Genomic DNA, 14,046 nt, shown 5'->3' with positions numbered 1-14,046 from the left:
TCTGCTGAGAAAGGAGGTATATATGCCCATATATTCAATATGGGCATGGCCAGCTTTATTTAAATTCCTGACTGAATTTAATCAGATAGCACTAGCAAACCTGTCATTACTATAGTGTTAAGAAGCTCTTTATGAGGATCAAATAGAAGAACTATAATTTTTCAGATGACTATCTTAAACCCAATAGTGTGAATACTGGAAATAGCCTTTATAGGTTGCTTGGTTGTGCTCTTTACCACTAGTAACTTGAGCCTCATAGGGAGGGAAATAGCCCTAGCAAAGCATTAACCTGTTGCCTTATTCAGAAATTTTATTCCTTTCTGAGACAGCCAGTGGTAGGACATTATTGGATGCACTTCATCTATTCCAGTTGATGAGGCTGCCACGGTGTAACTTGCCTATTTTGGAAAAGTTGCATCAAGTTAATAAATCTCAACAAGTTTTCTGCATGTATTAGTCTTGGCGATTATAGATCGGCAAAAAAAGTGATGCTGTCAGTGTGGGGCACTGATGTGGGTCAGTGCCATCGGCAACGATGCGAGCTTTTGGCGCGTAAACGAGGTGCTTCCATTCAGCTATGGAAGAACCTAGTCAACCACGGGTCTTAAATCAATGTGTGGATGTGCAGTGTTAAACTAGCAAAGCCATATTGCAGACTGTAGTTTTGAATTGCATTTGTAGAAACAGTGGATTTTTGTGAAGACTCAAGTAAACGAGTAAGTCTGTAAACTTTGCTAACAGTGAAGCACTATGCACAGAATAGGAGAAAACAATCAAGCATTTCATCAGCCTTCTTGCTGTCTCTTGCCAGAATTTGCAGGCTGTCCTGCATTGCATCAGTCCTGCTGGACATTATTTTCCATCTATATTTCGAAGCCAGAGGGAAAATGATTCCTCTGTATATTGATAGAGTTATTTCATAACAAGGGAAAAGCCTTTTGTAATGTGCTTGTGCTAGTTCAGCCTGTAAATCGGCCTTTTATTGTCTGGTTATCTTTGTGTCTATAGCAGAAGATGAAGCGAGGAATATTAGTAGGTATGAGAAAAACATGTTAAAGGCTCCAGGTGGATTTTCTGTCTGATGCAATTTGGGTGAATGCACTTTTATGTTGTTCTCCTGTGGTACAGGCATATCTACAGGTGCCAGTGAGTGGCCAGCCTTAGACCTGCCAAGTCTCACGTCACCTTGAGCATCCCTTGTTTGATTCAGCCGCCCAGGGCAGTGCCTGAGGCTCAGGCCCTTGTGCTAGAAGGTACACTTGCCCAGGGCAGCCTGGTGAGACCAGCTTCCCTGCTGATGTGAGACTTTACGCATGGCCCTTCACCTTCTGGAAGAGGACAAAAACTGATCTCCTAGACAAGTCTTATGCTCATAAGAGAACTAGTAAGTGAGGAACCAGATTTGTACTTGACAACTGGAAAAATGCTTTAAGAAAAAAACCACACACACAAAAAAAAACCCCACCTGCTAATGAATGAGACCCTCTGAATCTTAAAATGTTTAAACACTGTAGAATTTGGCCAAAAGCAGGGAGTAGGACTTAAAAGAAGGATGTGCCATTGCTTTAGAAGTGCCTTTCTTCTAGTGCAAACTGCAGCACTGACAATGTGGGCCCATCACTCGCTCTTATTTTTTAGTAGATAAAGAATTGATAGGCTTGTGTTTACTCCAAGCAACTTGGAAAGGCAGCTTCTTGCATTTTAAACTCTAGAGGAGTTTTATACAATTTATACTGAAGATGCGTTTTAATAGGCAGTTTTTATAATTATTTTGTCTTTTCCAATTTCCTAATGGTGCTATGCATCCCTCTTATGGGAATGCAGAAGGGAACAAAGCAGAGCATAAGACAGGAGACTCTGTCGAGACTAGAGCAGACACAGCCTGGCAGGTTTTTCTCCAGTGCCCTTCTATGCTGTTTCCTTTCCATACTTTCTCCATTTTATTTTTTAAAATCTGCAGGGACTCCCAAGTTACAGGTCTGGGAAGGAACAGAAGCTGGGCCAAAATTCCTAGGGTTTGACTCCAGTCTCATTCATGCAAATTCAAACCCGCTGTTTTCAGTGGATTTCCTTCATATTTACAGAATGAGACCCCAGATCTGTTCTCAGTCATTAATAGAGCAGAGTTTTACTTTTTGCCTTTCTTTCCAACGGTTGGATTACTCTCATTCTACACAGCCCTCTGGAATGCTTCCCTGACACTGGGGAATTTTTATTGCCACTGAACTGAGCTGACAAGCAGTATGGTTATTTTTCTCTTCCTCCCTCTCTCCGGGAAAGCATGCATCTGATGATCAAAAGCAAATAGTTTTTATGAAAATTAGAAAGCTGGATTGCTCCCTACTTGCCAATATGATGTTTTTTCATATCAAGTTTGTTCACTTTTTTTTTACTTAACCCAATTCCAAAAATGTGTAGGGGGCACAAGAGCAGACCAAGTGAGAGAGGATGAATGTGAGTGGTGAGTACTACATGAGAGAGGCCAGGCTTACTAACTCAGTGTGGTACAGGACTGATATGGCTAGACTGTATTCGGCCTCCAACTGACAAATCCGCACGTTGTGTATGTGTATGGCACAGCAAAGCCTTGGCCAGCAGGTCTGTCCTGGCTTGGGTATCTCTGTGCTGCACTCCCCGTTGTGGTTTAGACGTACCCTGTACTGATTCGCTGATCCTTATGTACAGGAAATGCTTCTCGTTATTTATCTTAAGCCAGTGAGATTTCCCTTTTTCTCTCCGGAGGAGGAATTCAATCATTGCTAATTTGTTTTTCTGCTTTTATGTTTAGAGAAACTTTTGGCACGTTCCAAGGATATCTTTTAAGAAATTAAAGCAAGGCTAAACTTTTTTGAAAGACGTGCAATTATATTAGAAATACATTTTGTTCTAAAGTAGTAGACTGTAAATTTAGGTCAGGCACACCCTGCATATGCGTGTTTCCTGCTTGCTCATATTTCTGGGAATAATTGTACATGAGTGTTTTTGTAAATTTAAAGGAGTGTTGTCACCTTAAAAATGAGTTGTTTGGAGTTTTATTTAAGTCATCGTGGTTACGCTGTGGTTTAGGAAGAGTGGAAGATTGCTAACCATCTGATTCACTCGCTCAACGTGCTGGTCGTTCTTTGCCATTCGCAAACCGAACAGTGAAGTAAGGTTACTCACTTCTATTTTTACTCTCTTACGACTTCCTTCTTGTCATGCCAGATGACAGTGAAGCAGTGCATAAGCTGTCAGATGTTACAGTAAAGGGCTTTACTCTTCAATGGATTTTGACAGCTCAGCTTTTCATGATTTTTCTTTGAAGTTTCTGTGAAGTTCTGCAGACTTGATACCTGAAATATTTTATAATGGCTCTTTAAAAAGAAAAAAATCCTAGGGGTAAGGATAAGAAACAAGTAATACAATAAAAAAGTTAGAAACCAGCAAGTCTGTACTGATGCTTTTGTTATCTTTTGCTTAATAAAATGTCCTGCATCTAAATGGGTTTTCTCTGCTGGACATGTTACTGTATTTGAGTTTCTTTTCTTTGCACACATCACCTATGGACTGTTTATGTTGGTCTGTACAAGTTAAGCCATTCAGTTCCTTCCAGGAGCTGGGTGAGAACTGTATACCTTGGGAAGTGGGTTTGGATGTGCCTCAGATTCGTTAGGGTGGGGAAGGATAATGTGCTGAAGATCGTCCCAGCCTTTTTCCATTTCAGTACACTTCCTTCTTTCTTAAGAATTATGTAGAACAAGGATCAGCTTGTGTATCTCTGCAAAAGGTTTGTAGCATGAATTGTTTGTGCCAAAGATGCATTGCTAAATAAAGCTCTGTTTCCAGTTTGTGTTTTTTAAAAAAAAATTAAGTATTGCTTCCATATTTTTCTCTCAACAAAAGTGTTGGCTCTAAACAAGTTCAAATAAAGATGACTTCACCGTGACCATCAGCACGTGGTTTGGAGAACAGAGATGCTTGTTCAGTTGCACAGCTCATTCTTAACATTGTCATGGTCTGGAGGGAGGAGGAACCCACATGCTCCAAGTTAGGCAAAACCAACGGCCAGAGTCAGATGTGAATTTGGAATTTTAACTGTGATACTGATTTCCCTTAAAAAAAAAAAAAAATAAAATCACTGCCTATTTAGGAGCTCTTTCTCTGATCTTCAGTGCTGAACGTGACACTGGGCTTTTGGTATTCATGAGTTCCCAGCTCCCAAAATCGAGCCGTCCACAAGCCATGAGACTTCAGCTCCTCTGCATACTGGTCCTTACCTGGTCGTTCAGGACCTGAGCATACAAGCAAGTTACTGAGAAGTGAGCTAAGAAGTCAGGGTGCTCGTTTACTGCTCGTGATCAATTCCGTGGTACCAGCCAATTTATGCTTACCAGAGGGTGGAAACGTGCATGGAAACAGACCTCAAAAGAAGGTGACCTGCTAGTATTTGTTTTGCTAACCGCAGGGTAATTGCTGGTGCATGGCCAGGGAGCTTGGGTAGTGAACGTGCTAAAAGTCAGCGTAACACCTAGTTAGTTAGTGGGCCTGATACTCTAGCTGGTTCTGCAGATTATGTCTCTTTTTCTGTGTCCCTGTTTTGTCTCATAAAAGATTTCCCTGCAGTGCTTCCCAGGGCTGTTAGGAGGAATGAGCAGTTAATATTTGTAAAAAGCTTTGAAGATGAATAGTGCTAATTATTATTTATAGATATTCATTCTCACCATGGGTAGTTCACCTTGATGCTGGGCATGAAAGGAAACCAGGACATTTGTAAGCTGGTCAGGCATGAGTGTGGCCTTCTGAAGTCTTTATGTACTAGTTTCCCTACTGGGTTGTACGTGTGATTGCAATATATTTGTCATGTTAAATAACTAGTGTGGATATTTATTGTACCAGCCAGATGTTCTAAAGGAATCCTTACTCATTTGCCTCAATTCTGCTGACACGTAATATGTAGGATTTGAGCATGCCAGGAGGGGTCAGAAGACAAGAAAATAACATTAGCCTGGCCCAAGTCTGATTATCAGCAGGGCTGAATGTTTGGCTTCCCGTAGATTTAATGAGGAAAGTCAGATCTGATGCTTGTAAGAGCCACCACAATTGCAAAGAGCATCTGTTTCTGAATTTTCCCATCTCTGTGTTTTTAGTGCGTTTCACTGGTGCTAAACTTAGTGTAATAGAAAAGAATGAGGAGAAAGGTGTCGGCAGCTGGGGCTTTCTTTCCTAAAAATCCTGCTTAGCAGATTAAGCAGAAAAGGGTGGGGAAGTGATCAAGGAAAATTAATGTAATGTAGTTCCTGTGTATCTGATGATATTTCTAGAAATAGTTTCTGAGATATTGCAGTAGAGGACTTTGCTGAATGGCATGCGGGGTCTCTTGAACTGTGTGTGCATTTAATTCAAAGCTTAAGGTGATGAAAAAAGATTGATTGTCAAGTTACAGATTGCTACGTTCATCAAACCCAACTTGCTTGTTGTGAAAATGCAGTCTGCCGGCATTTCATGCTATTTGACATCACTTAAATATGGTTTATAAGGCAGGCCTCTTGTGAAGTTACAGAATGTAAGTGTCCTTTGATAAAGCTGCTGTTTGCCTGGATATAAACCGCTTATTGATCTGACTCCCTGCCTAAGTTCTCCTCTCTTCTAAATAACGTATTAAATAATTAAGAGATTCTTCAGGCAGTGCAAGGGGAGTTTATTGGCAGAACTGCAGCGACTGAGCACTCTTGAAAGAAAGAGGCCTAAGAAGTACATTTTATGCTTATCAAGTTTTCTTAATAGAGTCCTTGTCAGCTCACAGACCAAATTCTGTTCCCATGTGAGCGTGTTAGCATCTCAGTTTTATCAGGGAGCTTGTTTCAATATAGAAAAATTGGGGGGAAAAAAACCAGTTCCTGAGACACGACCCAGTATGTTGTTTGTGTTCTTCCCAACAACTAGCTAGTATCAAGAACAACTCCTCTTACGAGCTTCCCAAGATGATTACGTATCCACTTGGCAAAGATACTTTTTTTCCTCATCTCAAAACACTTTTGCCTAAGTAAATCAAACTGCAGTTTTAAAAAATGTTTTGGCTTTCTGTGCAGTTACCAAATTTTAAAGCATTTTGGTCAAAAAGTATAGCATAATTACAGTGTTTGGAATTCAGTGAATGTGTTTGAAACCACAATATTAGTTGTATAAATAGTTTAACATTTGCAGTCTGGAAAACTCAATTTCCTCGCAATAATCACAATAGGCTGTATGAAATAGGGGAATGGTTGAATTTTTGTTGCTACATTTGAAATTGTCAATTCTGGAATTGATTTAAAGGCACTTTTTTTTGACAGGGTGCTGTACAGTATGTGGGTTTGCATATTTGAGTTTACTTCAGACAGCGTTTTCTGCATATTCTATATGTTTACTCATTTATATGGATCATTCCTGGGGTGGTAGGTTTGTTGTATGAGCGGGGCAGTCTGTGCAATGCACACGCAGTGGGTACGTTGGTACGTTCTGCTTGGATACTGGGGACGCCACGCGCCCATGTCCCACCGCCCAGCAGGCTGCTGGGCATTTCTTACTACCTCTTTCCTGGTCTGACACATGAGAGAAGAGGGCAAAAGATTGCACGGGTATATTCACAGGGAGTTTGTGGTGCCCTTCGCCCAGGCAAAAGGGTATGGATTTGTTCATGTGTGACCGAATGCAAAGCAGCATTCACGGGAACTGTTGGGTTTCTGGTGGGACTGATGAGGAGGTCGCCCCAGGGTACTGGCAACCAGTGCAAATGGGTCCAAGGGAAACAGCCCAGAAAGTGTCGGGAGAGGGAGTTTTCTGAGCCAACGTTGGGTATTTGGTGAGAGGAGAGGTGGACAGCGATGCACTGCACGCTATTAAGTTTGCTGGAACCTAGATGACCCTTGTAGGCTCCTCACGCTGCTGTTCCTACCAGCCAGCCAGAGCCTTTAAAAAAAGAAAGAGTACGGTAGTTTTTCACATGGTTTTGCTGTTGCCAAAAATCTTCTTTCTGATTAATATCACATGATGCGTCAGCAACAGATTTTTCTAAAAATATACAGATATAATAATGCTGGCATCTTAGCATTGGTTTTACGGAACAAGAGGAAGGAATTGTTCCTTTTTAAAATTTCTAATTAAGAATTAAATGCTTACACTGACTGCCAGTAACGATGGGCTTGAAATCCACCACTGAACTGCTCATTAAGGCCTTCATCCTTAGCAGGTCTTGACCAGAAAACCCGCCAATTCTTATTTGGCATCTTGCTGTTTTATTCGTGCTGTATTTTATCTGGTTTGTATCCAGCCATGTCAGTGTTCTGCCATGCTTTATATATGGCACCAGCGGGCCCTGGAGTCTTAATTCAGCCAAGAAAAAGACACAGGACAATTGTTCTGCAGGGGGGAAATTGGGAAAATTCATTAATGAGGAAATTGGTGTTTTATGTTTGAGAGGGTGAAAGGAAAACACTTCAAGCCAAGAAAGGAGAGCTGTTTCTTGTCCAAGGCAATAGCAGGACAAAATAAATGCCAAAGAGAGAATGAGGGAAAGAGACAGCAAAAGAGATCTGTCAGGAGATACAAAGCAGTGAAGTAGGTCTTAAAGATAGGAACAGGGAAGAAGAATTTCATTTAAGTGTAAGGTGGCCAAACAGCAAAAACGGAAGTTGTCTCTCTGCATATGCTGAAAGAACATTTAAGATTTGAATGGCATTGGTTAAAGCATTGTGTGTGTCGGGCTGAGCCAGGATGCGATGGATGTAAGGCTGCTGCAGTTGTGGCTGTTCGATGTGATATGAGTATTTGTTGTAGGACTGTATTGTGTTAAATACTGGGGTGAGCACTTGTCGTGGTTTGACCCCAGCCAGCAGCTGAGCCCCACGCAGCCACTGGCTCACTCTCCCCCGATGGGATGGGGAATCAGAAGAGTAAAAGTGAGAAAACTCGTGGGTTGAGGTAAAGGCAGTTTAATAGGTAAAGCAAAAGCTGCGCATGCAAGCAAAGCAAACCAAGGAATTCCTTCACTCCTTCCCATGGGCAGGCAGGGGTTCAGCCATCTCCAGGACAGCAGGGCTCCATCACGCATAACGGTGACTTGGGAAGACAAACACCATTGCTCCAAACGTCCCCCCTTCCTTCTTCTTCCCCAGCTTTATATGCTGAGCATGATGCCATATGGTATGGAATAGCCCTTTGGTCAGTTGGGGTCAGCTGTCCTAGCTGTGTCCCCTCCCAGCTCCTTGTGCCCCCCCCAGCCTCCTCGCGGGTGGGGTGGGGTGAGGAGCAGCAAAGGCCTTGACTGTGTGTAAGCACTGCTCAGCAGGAACGACAACACCCCTCTGTTACCAACACTGTTTCCAGCACAAATCCAAACCACAGCCCCATGCTAGCTACTATAAAGAAAACTGACTCTAGCACAGCCAAAGCTAGCACAGCACTATATGACAGGAGGGTGATAAATCAAGAAGAAGGAAGACCAAAAAAAGTAATGACTGGGAGCAGGGAACCTGCTAGTCAAACCTCGGGTTAAGAGGCAATGCCTGAGCTGTTAACTGGGAAAATGTTATATTTTGGGCTACAGCCACGTTACAGAGCTTATTTTGCCAGTGCTGGGAATCAAGAGATATGTAAACATTTTTAAAGGGCTCTAGTGGTCTGGAGGTCAGGCAATTGCCAGGAGAGTATTTGCAGGAACACACGTGTGATCTAAAGACATCAGTGGCTTTAGCCTCACTTTTAAAAAAGCAAAGGTTTAGAGATTAAATAGACCCCTGGTTACTTTAAAACCTTTTTTTTTTCCCCCTCTTCCTAGGTAAGTGTAGGGACATAACTAGCATCATGAGCCTCTCTGAAACACAGTTAAGTATCTGAAGAAACACCTTTTGAGCCTGAGGGACTTTGCTTGCGGTACCAGATACAGGGATTTGAGTTTCATTGCTTGGGAGTTTCTTCTAAAACTAACAACCTGGTATCTTCTCTCCTAGCTCTTCTCTTAGGAAACGCAACCAGCTCCTCACATCACGGAGGCCCAGCATGAATGTTAACTGTGCTGGTGGGACAGACTGGTCAAGAAATCTGGAGTCCAGTTGCTCTGTGGAAAACGTAACTGTAGCAGTCCATGAGTCAGAAGAAAGTAATGTGGTGCTAGGAGGTCACAGCCCTGCTGCAGTTCCCAGGACTGAGGGTAAGGATAATGTCTTTACCTTACAGTAATCTTTAAGGGAGATTTTTTCTTTTTTTTTTTTTTTTGGAGGGGTGTTACGTTTTGGAAAAATTCCAGTATCCCAAGGCAATTTGCACTGGGGAGTATGTACACTGCCTTTGCCAGGCTGCTGGTCTAAAGGATGACAGTCCACAGCAGAGTTTAGGGTCTTGCTGTCTTGGCAAAATCATCACATGGGTATGCCCTTGGCCAGCCAACTTGCAGCTCCTCCTGAGGTTGTCCCTGGGCTGATTAACTGAAAGTAGCTGGGCAGTCCTGATGAGCTGTGTGCCCACCATGGACCGGGCATCAAGCACTGCTGGCTTAAACCACCTCTAGCGTGGTATGTGCTTCTGCTCCAGCTTTCCTGTGAGAGGAGTTGTCAGTGCTAGGAATCTGTATCTGTATTTATGGCTTTGTTTAATTCCTGTGCCTCCTGCTCTTTACACACTGAATCCATCTTGCTTTAACAAGGAGTATTAAGCATCATGGTTCATCGGGAAATTTTTTATCCAAAATCCAATTGCTGGCTCAGTTTGAAGATGCAGTCTAGTTTTATGTCATATAACATTACCCTGGCAGTTAGGTATATCGACATCCTTTGTTATTGTATGACTCAGTTTTCTCTTTACGGTAGGAAGTGTTACTATGAGCCTATGTTTTTCAATAAATTATATCTTACCCTTGCAATATTCGTTTGTCTCTCTCAGGTTTAGATTCTGAATGCCGCCACACAGCTTGTCCAGTAAGTCCCCAGATCGGTAGCATGTTACCTGCTCCTGAAGACACACACAACTGTCACTTCCAAGACGGAAATAAGAGACAGTCAGAATATTTTAATACCCAGGAACGCCATGGATGCTGTGCTTTGTCTTCAAGCAGCAATTCACAAACAGTGGCTCCAGAGAAAGTGACGCTTGTGGTAGATGGCACTCGCTTTGCAGTGAATCCACAGATTTTCACTGCTCACCCTGATACTATGCTGGGAAGGTGGGTGATTTCCACTATATCTCAAGGGAGTCAAATATTTGCTAAAATGGAACAAACCCCTAATGTTTGTTTTGCGATCTCATCTGTACGCACAAGCGAAGCAAGGTTGACCTCATTCAGAACTTGGCTGTGAGTGAGGCCTTGAAGGCATGCCCAGATGTAGAGAGAGCTGGTAGTTCTCTAGATAACATTCTCCCTTCGGTCCACTTCCTTCAAACAATGTGCGCTTTTAGCTAGCCATGGTCTCCTTTTGCCTTCCCTCCATGTGTTTGCCTTGTTTGTAGGTAGCGCATCTGTTCACAGCTGATAACCTCCCTTCCAGAATGGGGAAAATTATAATGCTCCATCCCCCTCCTGCTGTTAACTTTTGATACTCTCCCCAAAGAGAAGTTACTCAGCTCCCTGTAACATGGCTTAAAGGTTGGAGCGTATTGATGCAACAAGCAGCGCTCCTTTTCTGTATTGCCAGCGCTTTCACCCATCTCTGACCAAAGGGAGCCAGGTTCTGTTGGGTTACTGACCCTTGCACAGGTTGTTGTGTAAAACAAGGGACCAAAAGGCATGCAGTGGTTATCTTGCGTAGCCTCAGTGGCTTTATTGCCAGGGTATTTTCTGACCCAGGGTTGAATGATCTGTTCCTTTGAGCTGTGGCTTGTTCCATACAATACAGTAGCTATAGCGACAGAGTCCAGCTCTAGGAGGACTTAGCTGAGACAGCTCTTGTGCTTATTTACTATGTAAGAGACTTGAGTATAGGTTTCAAGTTACTGTATGTATGTGTCACTGCTGGTTTTGTTTAACCTCAGTGCACCTATTGGTCTCTAGAATGAATGCATTTAAGTATACTTGTGCACTTACGTAGATTTTTATCTGTTCAGAATGTTTGGACCAGGAAGAGAATATAATTTCACCAGGCCAAATGAAAAGGGAGAATATGAAATTGCAGAAGGAATTAGCTCAGCTGTGTTCCGGACTGTGCTGGTAAGATGTTTGCAGTTTGAGAAAGAACAGTCTGTTTGTCACATGTGCAAAACTGAGCCATCTCCCAGGCAGCTGCACACCCCCTGGGACATACTCTTATTACCGTTTTGCATTGTGATTTTTTAAAAAATCACAGTAGACTTTGGTACGAGTCAACATTTCAGATATTTGCTCATGTTGCCTTTTACCTTTCTTGTGTCATGCTGTTGTAGTTCCTGAGCTGCGTCCTGACCTTGTGGTTGCCTATAAATGCATATTGCATATGAGATGTTATGAAACCCTATGCCATGGGAAAAGTTTTAACTGGAGCTCACCGTTTATCAGACCCAAGAGGGTCCGCAGAGAGACGTAGATTCTCGGACAAGCAGGGCTGTTTTTACTGTTCACAGAGCTATATATAGCCTCTGTAACTCTCATATGTTGGTTAACAAAACAAAGAACTAATTAAAAATTATCAGAGTCCAAGATATTCTTAATTTTTCTCTCCAAAAACTGTCCTTTTGTTTGCAGGATTATTACAAAACCGGAATCATTAACTGCCCTGATGGGATTTCCATCCCAGACCTTCGAGACACGTGTGATTACCTCTGTATAAACTTTGATTTCAACACAATCAAATGTCAAGATTTAAGTAAGTATGGAGAGAAATCAGCTCTTAGGAGATCATCTGCATGGTGTTGAGCACTCTGATCCTGATTCAGTGCAGTTCTTAATCGTGTGCTTTAGTTTAAGCATGAAGGTATGGACTCCACTAGGACTGATGTATGCATTGCATTTAAACAGCTTCGTTTTTTGCTGCATCAATCCGAAGTGAAGTGATTGAATCCTGCAGAACGCAGACACCTTGCTCAAAAAAGCAAATTGAAATTGTAAAAATTCTAGTCTCCTCTTGTAACAGAGGCTGAGAAGAAGAGCTTGCTGTTACAGCCAAACCAAATGAAGGCTAAAACCAGGGTTATAACTCCTATCTAAAATGTACCAGAGAATCATGAATAATTTAAGCTAAAGGATGATAGGCAGAGCAGGAACCAAAGATTCCAAAGTTGGAAAGTAGTAGAGAGTTCCTAGTCATGAAGGGATCTGATTGGGAGCAGCTTTTTGGTGGGTACGCTGGAAAAAAAGTACTTTTAACATAGGCAAATCTGTGAAAGGCACTACACTGAAATGGGGGATATGGTATCATAGCACAGGCTGTGGGTAGAATTTCCTACCCCATCCTCTGATGAGTGATCACAGAGAAGGCAGAAAATGTACTTTCAAGGACAGAGGTTGTTGCTGGAAATTCAAGTTAAGTATCATAATGAATTAATTATTCAGTCTATTACGGTTTCACTGTATTGATTGGACCTTGGTGTTTTTTTAATGGTAATGTAATGGTTCTACAGTGTAATTTGCATCCCATTTGAAATGCAGTCTCATACATCTAATTTTGCAGCCAATTCTGGAGCTGGAGACTGTTGATGCATCTGAACATATGTTAAGGAGTTTGTGCTCTTGAATGTATCTGGAAAGTGTAGAGCTAGGACATATTTTCATACTGTGTAAAAAAGCTCATCATATGATTTATGTCTCATTAGGTGCTCTGTTACATGAGCTCTCCAATGATGGTGCTCACAAGCAGTTTGATAGCTACTTGGAGGAGCTAATTCTGCCTATAATGGTGGATAGCGCAAGGAAAGGGGAACGTGAATGCCATATTGTCGTGCTGACAGATGAAGACACCGTGGACTGGGACGAAGATCATCCACCTCCAATGGGAGAGGAGTACTCGCAAAGTAAGGGCTCTACAATGGGGCTCCTGGCTCTGTGTTCAGCGCGCACCCAGACATCTCACGCTAAGAAAGGGACCCATTGCCCCAACAGCAGTCTTCCTCCAGGAAGAGACGCTAGCACATGGAGTCCTGTTTCGTATGTTCTTTCTGAACTGGCTGCTGCTAGAGGCAGGATACCTGGCTAGTTAGAGCTTTGGTCTGACCACCTGCATTGGTAATGACAGCACTCACTGCATCTTTTCCTTTTGTTTGCCACATCCCCCTCAGCCTTTTCCTGGCTCCCTAGAGAGTGAATACTCCTTGCTTTACACACCCATCACCACCCATTCTATCCAGACTGTAATGTCTATCTCTACCCTCCCACCAAGGAAGTGTAGCTAATCCCAGTGATGAGAACAGACACCTTGAAGTAGTTCTTGAAACCAGACCTCGTTTTTGGCACCCCCACAGCTGAGCATGTCAAAAACGGGGAGAAGGTCCCTCCTTGTGGATTCTAATCACCTTTTTTATTTCTCAAGTCCTTTACAGTTCCAAGCTGTACAGATTCTTCAAGTACATTGAGAACCGTGATGTTGCAAAAGCTGTATTAAAGGAACGGGGCCTGAAAAATATTCGCATTGGCATTGAAGGTAAAGTATTTCTTCAGCAAAGGAAATTCTAAAACAGGTGACTCCGTAGTCAGTAAAGCCTGGTTTCCTCTGGACTCCAGGCATTTCCTGTTTTGCTCGGTGTTTTACTAAGCATTTATTTTCGTGAAACTAGTAGAAGCTGGGCATCTTTCTTCACCTCTACCATGTTACACTGAAATTGGCCAGGAGGCTTAAAAGTTAAGGGAAAAATGAGAGATACAGAGCACGTACCAGTAAGCCTTGTCTCTTTAGGACCAAGCAAACAGGAAAGGGGAGTCACGCTTCTGCCTGCTGATCCAAGCATTCCCTTAGGGAGCTTAGAGAACATGCTCTGTCCTGGGAGACTGTCTTATTTTTATAGTAGCTATGTTTGCTCACAAAATGGCCAATGCTGTGCAGCCATTAATTGTATGACTACACACAATGCCGCACCCTGTTTTCAGGGGAAAAGAAAGCAGTCTTCTGCAAGCCAATGATATGGAATGTGAGC

At 42.6% G+C, this 14,046-nt stretch overlaps 1 protein-coding gene across 6 annotated transcripts in view; it reads left to right on the top strand.

Annotated features, from left to right (window-relative positions):
• KCTD20 (potassium channel tetramerization domain containing 20) overlaps positions 1-14,046 on the top strand; it is a 30,551-nt gene that overhangs the window by 13,038 nt on the left and 3,467 nt on the right. For 5 of the 6 annotated variants that reach the window (XM_072844995.1, XM_072844997.1, XM_072844996.1 and 2 more), the window contains 6 exons: positions 8,967-9,166; positions 9,895-10,174; positions 11,053-11,155; positions 11,666-11,786; positions 12,733-12,930; positions 13,446-13,556. In XM_072844995.1, coding sequence (XP_072701096.1) covers positions 9,016-9,166; positions 9,895-10,174; positions 11,053-11,155; positions 11,666-11,786; positions 12,733-12,930; positions 13,446-13,556 — 964 coding nt within the window. In that variant the 5' untranslated portion in view covers positions 8,967-9,015. The remainder of the gene's footprint in view (positions 1-8,966; positions 9,167-9,894; positions 10,175-11,052; positions 11,156-11,665; positions 11,787-12,732; positions 12,931-13,445; positions 13,557-14,046) is intronic. The other variant, XM_072844999.1, reaches the window with a different exon arrangement.

The sequence above is a fragment of the Ciconia boyciana genome, chromosome 23 (assembly GCF_034638445.1).
Source record: "Ciconia boyciana chromosome 23, ASM3463844v1, whole genome shotgun sequence".
Lineage (NCBI taxonomy): Eukaryota > Metazoa > Chordata > Aves > Ciconiiformes > Ciconiidae > Ciconia > Ciconia boyciana.
The sequence above is the reverse complement of the archived record's forward strand: the minus strand, read 5'-3'. Positions and strand labels throughout refer to the sequence as shown.